At 45.5% G+C, this 16,869-nt stretch overlaps 1 protein-coding gene across 2 annotated transcripts in view; it reads right to left on the bottom strand.

The window, feature by feature from the left end:
- The window catches only part of ZMAT3 (zinc finger matrin-type 3), a 38,526-nt gene that overhangs the window by 10,723 nt on the left and 10,934 nt on the right, over positions 1-16,869 (bottom strand). For both annotated transcript variants that reach the window (XM_087872496.1, XM_034438940.3), the window contains exons 2-5: positions 11,480-11,814; positions 7,346-7,465; positions 777-943; positions 305-408 (exon numbers count right to left, since the gene is read on the bottom strand). In XM_087872496.1, the coding sequence (XP_087728622.1) occupies positions 305-408; positions 777-943; positions 7,346-7,465; positions 11,480-11,755 (667 nt within the window). In that variant the 5' untranslated portion in view covers positions 11,756-11,814. The remainder of the gene's footprint in view (positions 1-304; positions 409-776; positions 944-7,345; positions 7,466-11,479; positions 11,815-16,869) is intronic.

Below are 16,869 nucleotides of genomic sequence, written 5' to 3'. Positions count from 1 at the left end.
AAAAGAAAGGAACTAGGGCTGAAACATGGGTGTTTCCTTGGCTTAGAACAGGACTCTCCAAACTTGGCAGCTTTAAGATTTGTGGACTGCAACTCCCAGAATTCCCCAGCCAGAATGGCTGGCTGAGGAATTCTGGAAGTTGAAATCCACAAGTCTTAAAGTTGCCAAGTTTGGAGACCTCTGTCTTAGAGTTCTGCTTTTTTAGTTTACTCTATTTAAGGAAGAAAAAAAAACCCAAATCCCACCAAATTATTGTGGTATGGCTTGGAGGGATACCAAGGGCTCTTGCCACTCTTGACCGTACCTGTGTTATTTTGCACCGCATAAACATTCCTTCTGTTCTGCATCATCTTGAATTCATTCCCTTCTTTTCGTGCTTTCCTCTTGCCGGCCACTTCGGGCGACTCTCTATTATTGACGATACGAAAAACACAAATTAATTGCAGGGAAGTGAGGAAGATTTTACAGGCATCAGCAGGAAAAGTTAGCAGAACTTTTGGCTGGAGTGGTAGAATTCATATTTTTTTACTACTTGTTCTGTGGGCGTGGCTTGGTGGGCGTGGCTTGGTGGGCGTGGCAGGGGAAGGATCCCCACTCCTGGGGGAAGGATATTGCAAAATCTCCACTCCCACCCCACTCTGGGGCCAGCCAGAAGTGGTATGTGCCGGTTCTCCAAAGTACTCAAAATTTCCGCTACTGGTTCTCCAGAACCTGTCAGAACCTGCTGAATTTCACCCCCTGCTGTTACCACTGGTGAGCGTTTTAATAATACCTACAAGAACGAGTTGTTCTGTGCCTCGGCCAGGCGCAGCCTCTTGGCGTGATTCTTGCCCTGGTAGTGAGCCTGAGCCACAGCTGGCGAAGAAAACGACGCATCACACAGTTTGCAATAATCGTTCTCCGTGGCCAAGATCACTCGCCCTCCAGGTTTTGGGGAGGACCCCTGGGCAAAACAGGAAAATAGATTCAGATATATCAAAGCAGTTATTTTTCCTTCCAAACAAAAGTTCTGAATGAGCCCTCTCCCAAAGCTGTCAATACAGTATCTTGGGACCTCGTGTTACAGGTTTGATTTTGGTCATATTTGCCTACATGATTACATGCTAAGCGTCCTTAGATGTCTCCACCTTAATGAAATGCAGTGAGTGACAGCTGAAAGATACTTTCTTTTGCCCTTGCTCCCCAATCCTCAATTTTCTACAGAGAAACTCATTTAGTCTTTAAAGACTATTTTCATGTGTGAATTGAAGGCAAGGTTATAGGTCCAGATTTCTAGAGTGCAGAAATCCACCAATTGGAAAACCATCAGAGCTCTAAGGAGACCATTCCATTGTTTAACACGGGGGGGGTCTCAAATTTTGGCAACTTTAAGAGCTGTGGACTTCAACTCCCAGAATTCCCCAGCCAGCTGGCTGGGGAATTCTGGGAGTTGAACTCCACAGCTCTTAAAGTTGCCAAGATTGGAGACCCCTGATTTAACAGCTCTTATCATCAGGAATCATCAGGAGCTCACCCTGCCAAGCTGTGCTTGGGCTCAAACCATCAGAACTAAGACCACTTCCAGAATTATTAAGCCACGGAGCCACTTTTTTCCCTTAAGTTCCTCTATAGCTTTTAGCATATTGATTTCCAAACAACAAGATCACGATATAACACAGGGGTGTCAAACTCACAGGGGCCAGATCTGGCCTGCGGGGTGCTTAGATCTGGCCCACGAGGCCGCCCTGGAAACAGCAAAGGACCAACCGGCAGAGCCTCTGCCAGTGAGAATGGAGCTAGGGAGGGCTGTGTGTGGCCCTCTTGAGCTCCGTTTTCGCTGGCAGTGGGTTACAGGAGGCTGTCGCAGCCGATAACGGAGCTCGGGAGCCCATTTTTGCTGGCAGAGCGCTTGGGCCACCACAGGCGCCCCCGACACAAGTGAAGTTGAGTTGGTCACACCTACCCCAGCCCCCCAAGGTCAAACACAACCCTGATGTGGCCCTCAATGAAATCGAGTTTGACACCCCTGATGTAACGCAATTCAGTGCATGATTGCATTGGCCTTTTTAAAGTCCCTGCAGCATTTTACACGTCGACGTTCAGATGATGGTCTCCTAGAACTCTCAGATCCTTTTTGAAAGCAATGCCCTCAAGCCAGGTCTTCTTATCCAGAAACAGGATCACATACTTGTGATAGATGAACATCATCTTGTTATATCTGACCCCACACGCAAGCCAGTCAAGGTCATTTTGAATTGTGATTTTATACTCTTCAATATTAGGCAATTCAACAAGCTTGGTGACATCTGCAAATGTGGCAAGCATCTGTTCCCCTCCATCTCAAGGTCATTTCTAACAAAGGATCTCCATTTGACATTTCCTTCCAGGATAATATAGAACTATTTACAAGTATCATCCAGATACAATTCTTCAACCGGCTGTAAATCCATCACAAGCCAGTACTTTCTACTCCATATTGATTCAAACTATCTTAGGCCTTTTATTATTTCCTATTGTTCATTACCTTTATTTTCATTCGATATTTTTAAAGTTGGTACCATCGCCACATAAAAACATGTTTTAAGTAGTTAATCTTCTTTCTGGCTTTAAAGGATTATAATTGCATGTTACTGTTTTTGTAAATTACTCCCAAAATTCTGCGCTTCAGCAGCCTATCAACTTTAAAGCTTATCCTTAGTATATTTATATTCTACTTTCTTAGCAAATTCAACATTTTTCAATTTTCATTTTCCTATTCATCTGTCCAGCAGTCTTTAGGCTGAGATATTGACTGGTTCACCATTACTAAGTACATTTTTGATGAGTCTCCTTTTTAAACTACTTTGTAAAATCATAGTATCATAGATGACTTTACTGGAAATTAATCCCAACACAGCACATTTGCTTTTATGAGAGTAAGTATTACGGAAAGACATTTTAGATTTTTAAAGCTGCTCCTTTTTTAATCTAAGAAGCTGCCTCCCCCCAGTGGCCAACCTTATGAATTTACGCTTGAATTGAGGGAATATAATTAATTCCCTTAATTAAGGGATCTGAACTACGCTGAAAGAGATATGAGAAAGGCAATTTTCTCTGTTTCTTCTAGAATACACAGGATCGTTTATTTTGTAGTTCCCAAATCCTTTCAGGCTTATGGATACGTCTGAATATGTTTTAGGGGTTATATTCTCCACCTGGCAGCTAGAGCTGGGGTGTCAAACTCAAGGCCTGTGGGCCGAATCCGGCCTGTGAGGTGCTTAGATCTGGCCCGCAGGGCTGCCCTGGAAACAGCAAAGAATCAGCCCACGGTGCCTTTTCCAGAGAAATTGGAGCTCGGGTGGGCTGGGCTCCATTTTGGGCCATGACGGACTCCTGCAGCCCTCTGTCAGCGAAAACGGAGCTCGGGGAGGTCGTGCGTGGCGCCGAGCTCCATTTTCGCTGACAGAGGGCTGCAGGAGGCCATTGCGGCTGAAAACAGAGCCTCAACATGTTGTCAAACTGGCCATGCCCCCCCCAGCCACGCATCCCCTGGCCACCCACCCCCGCCATGCTCCCTGAGCCTCCGGAGATCAAACACAACCCTGATGTGGCCCTCAATGAATTCGAGTTTGACGCCCCTGAGCTAGAGTGTCCTGCTTCTCAGAAAATAAATTGGTGAAGATGCCATTAAAGTAACTTGTACATGAATCCGAATATTAGATAGAGGCCAGGAACTAGTTATAAAATACATACCGTATTTTTCGGAGTATAAGACGCACCGGAGTATAAGATGCACCTACCTTTTTTGATAAGGAAAAGAAGAAAAAGAAATCTCCCTCTCCCTTAGCAATTTTGCCTTGTTGCAGCAAATAGCAAACAGACTGCTTTACTTTCATTTTCGTTTTCAGCATAGCTTGATTAACACAAGGAAAAAAAATCTACTTCAGCAAGCAGCAGAGGCCTGCGCAAAACAGCTGAGAGCAAATCAGCTGAGACTCGGGAGGCTGATCCAATCAACTTGTGCTAATTAGGCTGTGCTGAAGCTGAAAGGAGCTGTTTCTTCTTGCTGTTTGCTTGCAAGGAGGTAACTGCTGCGAGGCAGAGTCCAAAGGGTGGGCAGGGCTACATTTGGTATATAAGACGCACCTAAATTTTCACCCCCCCTTTTAGGGGGGGAAAAGGTGCGTCTTATACTCCGAAAAATACGGTAACAATATGTTGAAAGGCCAAATACATAGGCAACATGAAATCTGGTCATCAAATGCCCTAATATTTATTTATTCCCATGATCCACACCAAAATGTCAGTTTTATACAGGTCGTCCCTCGACTTACAACCATAACTGAGCCCAACATTTCCATTGCTAAGTGACATAGTTGTTAAATGAGTTCTGCCCCATTTTATGACCTTTCTTGCCACAGTTGTGAAGTGAAGAGCTGCAGCTGTTAAGTCAGTAAAATGGTTAAGTGAATTTGGCTTTCCACCTTGACTTAGCTTGTCAGGTCGCAAAACATGACCCTAGGACAATGCAACCGTCATAAATATGAGCCAGTTGCCATGCATCCAAATGTTGCTCATACGACCACGGGGATTGCTGCAACAGTCATAAGTGTGAAAAACCGGTCATAAGTCACTTTTTTCAGTGCTGTCGTGACTTTGAATGGTCACTAAACGAATGGTTATAAGTTGAGGACTATCTGTAACAGAGATAAATGGAGATTGCTTAGAGAAATATGCATGCTTATTTTTAAAGAACTCAAAGAAGTGGGGTGAGGAAAGAAACTTGATGGGAGACAAGGAATAGCTGCAGACACAGAGACTGATGATCTCTCACACTTGTTAGTCTTCTTCACATGACACATCTACTCGATCATGAGGAAGGAAGAAGCGCCTTGTTCAAATTCCAACCCTGAATTTATTCCACCCAGCCAATACATTTAAAGGAAGTCTCTGGATGACTGATAACTTGCGACAGCCAAGAAAACAAAGCGATGGATCATTGAACAAATCAACCCAGAGTTGTCACTCAAGGCACACATGCCCAGATTATTCTAGTTGTAAACATTATGCAAAGAGGAGAAGGCTGTATCGCTGGGAAAGGTGGAAGGCATGAGAAGAAGAGGACAGCCAGCAGCAAGGTGGATGGACTTAGCTACAGTCATGATAAGTACATCAGAGGTGGGTTTCATCAGGTTCTGACCAGTTCTGGAGAACCGGTAGCGGAAATTTTGAGTAGTTCGGAGAGCCGGTAGTAAAAATTCTGACTGGCCCCGCCCCCATCTATTCTCTGCCTCCCAAGTCCCAGCTGATCGGGAGGAAATGGGGATTTTGCAGTAACCTTCCCCTGGAGTGGGGTGGGAATGGAGATTTTACAGTATCCTTCCCCTGCCACTCCCACCAAGCCATGCCATGCCCACCAAGCCACGCCTACAGAACCGGTGGTAAAAAAATTTGAAACCGACTACAGAAGTACATCATTGGGAGAACTGAAAGAATAGGTTAGGGATAGATCGTCATGATGAAAAATCTATCTATGGGGTCCTAAGAGTTGAAAACAACTTGATGGCACCCAATCAATTAATCAATCAACTGACTGGAAAGGGGAACTGTTGGGTCATTCCTGTCATTGTTAACTCTGAAGTGAACCTGGCTGAAGCCATTTTGGAGGCTGTAGGATTGCCACAATGCGAAGATGAGATAGGGAGGGGGGAACATAGATGGGGGTTTTGTTGCCAAAACAAAATAGTTTCCTGTGGGAGCCAAGGACATTCCAACAGGTGGCTGGAGAGGAGGAGGAGTCCGGTTACCATGCAACCAGCTTGTCCACCTTGATTGGACAATGTGACTGATCGTTTGGGGAAAGGGGAACGTTCACTTTTTAATCAGGTGAAAACCGCAGGAACTGTCAGAGTCGGTTTTGTGCCAATATGATATCTCCATACAATTGTTCCTTGAGGAATATGCCTGCCTCCAGAGTTCTGCTTTCTATGGAATTATTACTTGGAACCATGACAGTCATACACACAGGGATCTTCTCAACTGTGGTCTCCACTTACGATCACAATTGAGCCCAAAATTTCTGCTGCTATACAAGGATGTTAAGAGAATTGTGTCTCATTTTATGACCAGAGTCATGGTCCATCAAATCAGTGTCAACTCTTTGCAAGCACAAAGAAAGAAACTGTGGTGGCACAGTGGTTTAGAAGGCAGTACTATACAGCTAACTCACAGCTCACTCCAGGAGTTCGATTCTGAATGGCTCAAGGTTGACTCAGGCTTCCATTCTTCCAAGGTCGGTAAAATGAGGACCCAGATTGTTGGGGGAAATAGGCTGACTCTGTAAACCGCTTAGAGAGGGCTGTGAAGCACTGTGAAGTGGTATGTAAGTCTAAATGCTATTGCTAGATATGGACCATAAGAAAGGCTGAGCGCCAAAGAATTGAAGCCTTTGAACTATGGTGCTGGAGAAGACTCCTGCAAGTGCCTTGGATTGCAAGGCGATCAAACCGGTCAGTCCAAGAGGAGATCAACCCTGACTGCTCTTTAGAAGGCCAGATCCTGAAGATGAAAGTCAAATAAGAGCCTTGGTAGTACAGGGGTTTAGTGCACCCTGTAATTAACACAGCTGCCTGCAATTTCTGCTGGTTTGAATCTCTCCAAGGCTCAAGGTTGACTCAGCCTTCCATCCTTTCTAAGGTAGGTGAAATGAGGACCCAGTTTGTGGGGGCAATAAGCTGACTTTGTATAAAACATACAAAAGAATGAAGGCTATTGCTTAACGCATTGTAAGCCGCCCTGAGTCTCCGGAGAAGGGCGGCATATAAATCAAATTAAAAAAAAAAAAAATACTTTGGCCACCTAATGAGAAAGAAGGACTCACTGGAAAAGAGCCTAATGCTGGGAAAGATTGAGGGAAAAAAAGAAGGGGATGACAGAGAACGAGGTGGCTGGATGGAGTCACTGAAGCAGTCGGCGTGACCTTAAATGGACTCCAGAGGATGGTAGAGGACAGGAAGGCCTGGAGGAACGTTGTCCATGGGATCACAATGGATCGGACACGACTTTGCAACTAACAACAACAACAAATTGCTAGAAAGACCAGGATTATCTATTCTCAACCTCATCCTTCAGGTCTTCCTCTGCAGGTCATCCTCTTTCCACCTTTCCCAGCATTATAGACTTCTCAAGAGAACTAAATCTTCACATTATGGGTCCAAAATATAAACTTTATTTTTCTTTTGTACCGCATTTGTACATATTTGATTAAGATGGGCGACCACTGAAATTTGCAAATGGGTAGGCAGATGAACCACAATATCTTTTCTCTTCTGGAAGAACACGCGCTTACTGGTTCATTAATATGACACTGCTATCTATATATCCTTACCTGGGGTGCAAGAGACACCATCGGATGAGTAGCTGGCTCAAGAGAGTTACTCACTCGGGCAGGAGCTGGACAGCTGTTGGCAGCATAGTAGTTCCGAAGTTTCTTACTGTGGTTTTTACCCTGGAAAATCAAATTTCTGTTATTAGCCTAGCATAAAGTTTAGTTTAGTTTAGTTTTATTTGATTTGTAAACCGCCCTACTCCCGAAGGACTCAGGGCGGTGAACAGCCACAGGATAAAAAACATAAATACAAAATTTAAAACTGAATAAAATCGAATTAAACAATTTGGCCGAAGACAGATTTAAAACACCCCAATAAATTAAAAACGAATTAAAATTTATGTTTTAAAAAGGGAAAAAAGGGAAACAGTTAGGCCAGGCCAGCCTGATGGAATAAAAAGGCCTTGAGAGCGCGGCGGAAGGTGCGTAGATCCGGGATCCTCGTATCCCCGGGGGGAGCTCATTCCAGATAGTAGGTGCCCCAGATAGAAGGCTCTCCCCCTGGGGGCCACCAGGCGACATAAAAGTGCACCAAAGCCATCAGTGACCTACCACCATTCCTTCTTTAAGCCTTCATCGATACTAAGGGGTGGAATTAAATCTTCAGGGCTTCCCTTTCTGTTTTTTTCCATGGGGGTTCCATGAGGGGTAGATTTGGTGTTAGATTAAAGGGGGAAATTAGTGCTTTAAGTCTTGCAGGGGTTGAAGCAGTGGTGGAATTCAAATTTTTTTACTACTGGTTCTGTGGGCGTGACTTGGTGGATGTGGTGTGGCTTGGTGGGCGTGGCTTGGTGGGTGTGGCAGGGGAAGGATACTGCAAAATCTGCATTCCTACCCCACTCCAGGGGAAGGGTATTGCAAAATCCCCATTCCCTCCCTACTCTGGGGCCAGCCAGAAGTGGTATTTGCCGGTTCTCCGAACTACTCAAAATTTCCGCTACCGGTTCTCCAGAACCTGTCAGAACCTGCTGAATAGCACCCCTGGGTTGAAGGACCCTTTCTACCCCCTAGAATGCCTGAAACAGCTCCCTACCAAAGAGTTTTGAACACATACACATAGGAGTAGAGTCCCAATGGGCCATTCAGTCTAAAATAGCTCTTGAACAGAGAGAGAAACTGGTTGCTCCTTCCTGTACTAGGAAGCAGGTCTTTGCAATCAGATTAGGAAGGCGAAAAAAAACCCCAGCATAATTTCAAAAGGCGATTTTTACCTCTATTTTAGAACAGGTATAAACTCCCTAATTTTGGGACAGATACAGGTAGTCCTTGACTTACAACCATTCGTTTAGTGACCATTTGAAGTTACAACAGCGCTGGAAAAAGCTACTTATGACTGGATTTTACACTTACAACCGTGGCAGCGTCCCCGTGGTCATCTGAACAAAATTTGGAGGCTTGGCAACTGCCATGTATTTATGACGGTTGCACTGTCCGGGGGGGGTCATGTGATTTACCATTTGTAACCTTCTCAGCTGGCGTCTGGCCAGCAAAATCAACGGAGGAAGCCAGATGCGCTTCAACGACCATGTGCTCCACTTAACAACTGCAGTGATTCATTTTAACAACTGTGACGAAAAGGTTGTAAAATAAAGCGTAACATGCTTAAAACTGCCTCGTTTAGCAGCAGAAATATGGAGCTCCACTGTGGTCATAAGTCGAGGACTAGCTGTACATAAAATGGGGCCCCGTTATGTTTCTAGGGAAGACAAGTTTATTTCACAATGTAAGACAAGCAAGGGTGGGATACTGATGAAGGCCTGCACGAGGGGAGAGCCTGTTTCAAATCTATCCCCACAACAGCCAGGGAAGCTCTCTGAATGACTTTACCACAGTCCCTCAGCCCATGAGGCAGTGTGGTATAGTGGTTAAAGTGTGGGCCTAAGACCTGCCCTCAGTCACACGTGAAAAATCATGAAATGAATAAATAATGAAAAAAACACATAATGAGAAAAGATTTAGGGCCAATTATATCGGGGTCTCCAACCTCTGGGCTGCGGCCTACTAATAGGCCATGAGGTGTTTGCAACTAGGCCGCAGAAACAACTTGCGAGAGCAGTGGGCGAGCATCTGCGTGCATGCTCCGTTTGCAGGAGGGGTGCACACGCATGCACACCGTTCACACAAATGGAGCTGTGCATGTGTGCTTCCCGGCTGCTCACACGGAACCATCCCCTCTCCCCACCCCGCCCCACTGGTCTGCAAAGTTGGAAAAGGTCGAGGAACTCTGAATTACATGGACAAAGTTGAATTAATTATAGAATGCATAGCCATTAAATGGGGGGGGGGGATGGGAAGTAGACAAATTCACCTGGGGGGAGGGGGGAGGAGGAATCCGACTGTTGGCCTTAATGGATACATACTAGGATTATAAATGGTATAGAACCGTGATGGCACAGGTGGCACGCAGAGTCCTCTCTGTGGGCACGCGAGCTGTTGCCCCAGCCCAGCTCCGCCATGCACCTCCTGCCAGCCAGCTGGTTTTTGGATCTCTGCTGCACATGCGTGGGGGGACGGGGTGCATACAGGAGTCTCACGTGCATGAATGGGGGGTGGGGCGCATGCAGGAGACTCATGTGCATGCGTCGGGGTGAGGCGCATGCAGGAGACTCACGTGCATGCGTGGGAGGGCGCACGTAGGAAGGTCATGCATGCATGTGTGGGGTTGCGCGTGCATGCGTGTGAGTCAGTGGTGGGTTCCTCCTGGTTTGGTCCGGTTCGGCCGAGCCAGTAGCGGTGACGATATGACGTCACCGAACCGGTTCTCCTCCCCCCGCCCTCCCACCCCCCCACCCCCCCACCCCCCACCCACGTTATTCTTACCTTTTATTTGGTCCCACCCCCAATCTATTGCTGCCTCCTGAGTCCCAGCTGATGACTAGAGGGAAAAAAACTGTTTAAATTCTTGCCGCGGGGCTTCAAAGGGCCATCCTACAGCTGATCAGTGTTAAAAGCAAACAAATGAGTCGGGTCGTAAGTGCGAGGACTGGTCGTAAGTGCGAGGACCTTCCAGAAATGACTCTGACCAGCTAGCCACGCCCACCTAGTCACATGACCTCCAAGCCACACCCACAAAATAAGCCACGCCCACAGAACCGGTAGTAAAAAAATTTAGAACCCACCCCTGGTGTGGGTATACAGGGGCATGCATACATGCACGGGGGTGTGGGCCGTACACAGAGGTCATGCATGCATGCATGGGGTGGGGCACATGGGAATTGCGCACGAATTGCATTATGGGTGCACACGCGCATGCACGCTTTCGGCACTCGGTGCCAAAAAGGTTAGCCATCACTGGTATAGAATATGGGCATTATAGTACATGAACGTGTTCTGTCTTACAATCAAAGTAAGCTTTTATCCTGAATATCATTTTGTGGGAATATCTGTCCTTTTTACAAGATTACTAGATTTCTATGCTGATCACTATATAATTTTAAAAATTAGGTAGAAATCAAGCCTCCAATTTTTATTTCATTCGGTCCATTATTATTCTTTCCCTATGTTGGTCATGATCCATTCCAATTAGTTATACCTTGTTATAAATCATAAGCCACAATCACAGGGAAAAAAAAGGTTTTTTTAAAAAAAAAAAGAAGATGCTTCATTTATAATCTCTATATTGCACACTTATGGCAAAGGTATCGTGTGAACCACGACTCCCGATTATAGGTAGTGCTCGACTTATGACCACAATCGAGCCCAGCGTTTCTGTTGCTAATTGAAACATTGGTTAAGTGAGTTTGCCCCCGTTTTATGACCTTTCATACCACCGCTGTTAAGTGAATCGCTGCAGTTGCTAAATTAGTCAAACTAAGTTTTGCTTGTCAAAAGGTCGCAAAAGGGGATCACATGACTCCGGGACTCTGCAACCGTCATAAATATGAGTCCATTGCCAAGCATCTGAATTTTAATCACGCGACCATGGGGATGCTACAGGGGCCGTAAGTAAGAAAACTGGGGTTTATTTTCAGTGCCGCTTTAACTTCGAACGGTCACTAAATGAACTGTTGTAAGTCGAGGACTACCTGTATATATCACCTTGGAAAACAAGGGGCAACTTTTTGGGCTGTGAAACTCAACTCAACACCGAAAGAGTCACACGGCGGTTTGGAGGTGCAGGCATGGTATCCTCACCTGGTAGTGGGCCTGGGCTTGTTGGGCAGAGTTCAGGGTGACGTTGCAAAGCCTACAGCACAATGGCTTGCAGAGTTCCTCCAGCAAGGGGTCTTGCTCCCCCCTCGTGGCGAGTTCCTCATCTTGTGCAAGTGGCAAGGATGGCCCCGGTCCCAGTGGTTTCGGTGGAGAAAGTCGCAAGGTGGCTGTAGGCCTGGTGGCCACTGACATAGGAAGAGATGGGGGCGTTTCAGGAAGAGGAAGAGGAGGGAACCCAGCGCGCTGCAAAAGAATCATTGGCTGACAGAGCTTCTAGCATTCTTTCTTCGGAACCCAAAGACGGCTTCAGATCGCGACTGAAAAGCAAGGAGAAAATTCAAGTCAAACAACGAACGTCAAAATTGGGTTGGGTTGGATTGACAGGGCAAGATTTGGTTCAACTCATTCAACAGTATTCCACCTGCTAAGGATTTTTTTTATAAAGTCTCTTAAGTCACAATTGGCTTGAAAAATTGAACAGCCCTCTCTCAATAGAGGGGGAGGGATACAACATCATCTATCGCCAGTCTACAACACAGTCCTTTCAACAGTTCCAAGAAGGCTCCACACACATTTGCACTACTCAGGTGACCCTGAAGACACAGACAAACCTCCAAGTGGCCTCAACGACTCTCTAAAACAGAGGTCGGCAACCAGCGGCTCTGGAGCCGCATGTGGCTCTTTCATCCCTCTGCTGCGGCTCTCTGTCGCCACAATTTTCAGAGGTGCCTCCGGTTTGGGGGGGGGGAAGCATGGTGCGCCAGGAGGAGACTCTATGGCAAGGGGCGGGTTTTGCAGTTGGCTCCACAATTGATAGGGCTTTCAGTTAGGACAAGTAGAAGAAAACGGATGCCGCGCTAGGAGGAGACTCTATGGTAGGGAAACCAGACTTCTAGTCGGCTCCGGAATTGAACGGGGGACTTCCGGTTAGGCCCTTTGTGGCTCTTTGAGTGTTTAAGGTTACCGACCCCTGTTCTAAAAGAATGCAAATGACTAGCTGTCTGCAAGGAGTGTAAATCCTTCCATTCCCCAACATCCAGTCAGAGCTGAAAAAGCTTCTTGGATGAGAAGCTAGATGACCTACAAGGTCCCTTCCAACTGTATTAATTCCCTCAACACTGTCAAACTATTCACTAAGTCTGCATTACTATTACTATTAATCTTCTCATCATTCCTATCACCCATCTCCTCCCACTTATGACTGTATGACTGCAACTTGTTGCTACATCCTTAGGATTTATATTGTTTCCTAGTATGATTTGATTGCTTATTTGTACCCTATGACTATCATTAAGTGTTGTACCTTATGATTCTTGACGAAAGTATCTTTTCTTTTTATGTACACTGAGAGCATATGCACCGGAGATAAATTCCTTGTGTGTCCAATTACACTTAGCCAATAAAGAATTCTATCCTTAATCTGATCTGATGAATAAGAAGCGAAACATCTTCAAAGAAAAATTAGAAAGTCCAGTTGCCTCTTGAAAAAAAGCACCTTTGGGTCACAATTGGCTTAATAATAAACTGGTTTGCAGTCCACACTACGTTCACATAACAGGCAATGCCAAAGGCCAGAAAATCAAATTTTAGCCTACTGAAGATGTGCAAAATGTGAGATTCTTTCCTCCAGCTGATGTCGGTTTGGAGCCAGGCTTGGTGAGGCAATCAACAGCTCCATGTCCCTCCTTCCCACATCTGAAGCAGGGGTGAAATGCTCCCGGTTCAGACCGGATCACCCGATCCGGTAGCGATGGCAGCAGGTGGTTCGGAGAACTGGTAGCAAAAATCCCACCCCCGCACCCATGCCCAGCTGAGCCGCGCAATCATCAGAGGCTTTTTTTTTATTTTTAAAAGCATTTTTTCTACAACCTCTTCAGCCGAAAAAATGCTTTTAAAAGTAAAAAAAAAAAAAGCCTCTGATGATTGCGCGGCTCAGCTGGGATCGTCAGAGACTTTTAAAAGCATTTTTTCTACAACCTCGGCCGAAGAGGTTGTAGAAAAAATGCTTTTAAAAGCCTCTGATGAACCCAGCTGAGTTGCCTGATCGGCAGAGTCTTTTAAAAGCATTTTTTTACAAATGGAAAAAATGGTTTTAAAAATTTAAAAAAAAAAAAGTTGGCCACATCCACCCAGTCACATTACACCCCCCCCCAACCAAGCTACACCCACAGAACCGGTAGTAACAAATTTTACATTTCACCACTGATCTGAAGCATGCCATGGACCTGGGTTTGGCTGCTGGCCCACCTTCGGTAGCTCTAGGGGCCTCTCTCAGGGTAGAAGGGGAAGACTTGTTCCAGGTGCGGCCCCCACAGTGCCACTCTCTGGCCAGGTCAATTTCCACCTCCGCTGCCAACACATACCAGCGCTGAAGGTCTCGGGGGAGGGAGGGGGGGCTTCGGAGCTATATGAGATGGACCAGCATTCCTTCCATAATTCTGCCCCCTACAGGGGAGAGAGTAGGACCCAAAATTTGGAGTATTAGGGTACTTTGTGGGATTTGGGGAGCTATAAAGGTCAAAATGATTGACCTGCTGAACAACTCCCCAAATCTGCTTCCAAAGTGGGGATATAACCTCAGAGGACTTTGGAGTGTAGCCCTTGACATGTTACCAGTAGCCTGGTGTGATCCTCAATGTCTCTGGTTTAGCATAGGATACGGGTAGCCCTCTGGTTTAGCATAGGATACGGGTAGCCCTCTGGTTTAGCATAGGATACGGGTAGCCCTTACAACCGCAATTGAGCTCAAAATTTATGTTGTTAAGTAAGGTGGTTGTTAAGTGACTTCTGTCCCATTTTACGACCTTTGTTGCCACAGTTCGGAACATGGTTGAATCTGATTTCCCCTTTGAAATCAAAGTGAATCTGATTTCCCCATTGACTTTGCTTGTCAGAAAGTCTCAGAAAGTGATCCGGGTTACTAACTTATCAACTGCAGTGATTCACTTAACAACTGAGACAAGAAAGGTCGTAAAACAGGGCAAAATTCACGAAACTGTCTCACTTAACAACAGAAATTTTGGGCTCAATTATGGTCGTAACTCGAGGACTAACTGTATCGTGGATTGCTATCACTACAGGAGGAAGATTCAGGTATCTTCTGGCATTCTATGCAAACCTCATAGTGTGTGCCAAGGAACACACTTGTAGCTTAGACAACACTATTTTCATTTGTCTACACTTATTTCCTATTATTATTATATTCTCCCTGTTCTCCCCAAAAATTGAAGTCAGCATGTTAGGCACTCTAAGTGATGTGTGCATATACAAGACGGGCAGGATATAATTTTTGCTAGATGCAATGCACACATACACCCAGAGACACACACAAAAACACAAAACTGAACTCAGAGAATCGCATTTCTGCTTTCTACTTTTAAGCGAAGGGAGGAAACAACTCTGCAAAATAAGTTGAGAAATGGACTTAATGAAGGTCAAATAGTGAAATTCATTGCTTAGGGGGGACCTGACTAAAATCCAATCTTTTAAACACTTCACTATTAAGGTGATTGATTTGACTGAACTGAAATTTGCTTTTGATCTGCAAATACATTTCCTAATTCTTCTTCTCCCAAAGAAAGGAAAGAAAGAAGTAAGCCCTGTTCAGCAATATTTCTTTCACGTAACCCCATCTGAAGGATCTTTCCCATTCAAATCCACCCCATCTGAACAGTAACAGTAGAGTTGGAAGGGACCTTGGAGGTCATTTAGTCCAACCCCCTGCCCACGAAGGAGACCTGTACTAGGGATTCGACAAGTTCAGACAGTTCAAAGAGAAAAATTCATAAAACAAAATAAACACGAGACCTTCCTAAAAATGCCTGCAGATGGACAATTGGTGTATGGGAAGTGGGAACTCATCCTTAAATTTAGACAAGGGTGCTCAGATGTTCCAGCAGTCCCAAAGGCGTTTTTTTTTTTTGGTTCCAAAAGGCAACTGGACTTTTCTTTGTGTTTTTTTTTTCTTTGAAAACGTCTCGCTTTTCATCTGCCTTTCATTTTCATTTTTTTTCATTTTATTTAATTTGTATACCGCCCTACTCCCGAAGGACTCAGGGCGGTGAACAGGCACAGAATAAAACACGTAAAATACAATAATTAAGAACAGAAGTAAAATCAAATTAAATCAATTTAGCCCAAGACAAATTTAAAACCCCAGGTTAAGAACAAATTAAAATTTACATTAAAAAAGAATGGGAAAGGTTAGGCCAGACCAGCCTGGTGAAATAAAAAGGTCTTGAAAGCGCGGCGGAAAGTGCGTAGATCCGGGATCCTCCGTATCTCCGGGGGGAGCTCGTTCCAGATAGTAGGTGCCTTGAACTGAAGAAGCAAAAACATTTTCAAAAAAATAAAAAATAAGAAAGTCCAGTTGCCTTTTGGAAAAAGCACCTTTGGGACAACCATGACCTGGATGATTGCGACTCCCTAGACATTCAGAGATTCAGAACAGGGCACCTGTTGTTCATGAGGCACCTTAACAAGAACACATGTGCGTTCTATACTATGTTGTTGTGACTTTTTTCCTGGAGAAGTATTACTGCCATTGCACTGGTCTCGGTGTCCAGGTTTTGCAATGCTTCATTACGGCAAATAAAAGTGAACCGTCAGGAGAGATCTTCCCACGGCGGCCTAAATAAAGACATACATAATTGAGAAACTGGACAGATTTTCCAGAAAGAACAAACAAGCTTCATTCAGCAGTTGAAAGATAGAGCAACTCATCTAGGGATGAAAGCCAATACAGTTCTAGGCTGCATAAACAGAGGGATAGAATCAAGATCACGTGAAGTCTTAATACCACTTTATAAGGCCTCGGTAAGGTCACACTTGGAATACTACATCCAGTTTTGGTCGCCACGATGTAAAAAAGATGTGGTGACTCTAGAAAGAGTGCAGAGAAGAGCAACTTCTTGCTCTTCTTCTTCAACCCCTCCAAGACCGAGTGGCTGTGGCTTCCAGCGTCCCGATATAGCCAGCTGACGCCATCGCTGGCTATTGGGGGCGAATCACTCGCCCCCACGGAGAGGGCTCGTAACTTGGGCGTCCTCCTGGATGCACGGCTGTCTTTAGAAGATCATTTGACGGCCGTGGCCAGGAGGGCTTTTTATCAGGTTCGCCTGATACGCCAGTTGCGCCCCTTTCTAGATCAGGACTCTCTACGCACAGTCACTCAGGCACTAGTCACTTCCTGCCTGGACTACTGCAATGCTCTCTACATGGGGCTCCCCGTGGGGTGCACCCGGAGGCTCCAACTGGTCCAGAACGCGGCCGCACGGGGGATTATGGGGGCGACGAGGCACTCCCATGTGACACCTCTCCTGCGCGAGCTGCACTGGCTCCCGGTGGTCTTCCAGGTGCGCTTCAAGGTGTTG

This window comes from Pantherophis guttatus, chromosome 6, assembly GCF_059756535.1.
Source record: "Pantherophis guttatus breed Tessera chromosome 6, ASM5975653v1, whole genome shotgun sequence".
Lineage (NCBI taxonomy): Eukaryota > Metazoa > Chordata > Lepidosauria > Squamata > Colubridae > Pantherophis > Pantherophis guttatus.
Note: the sequence above shows the minus strand (reverse complement) of the source record. Positions and strands in the feature narration are given on the sequence as shown.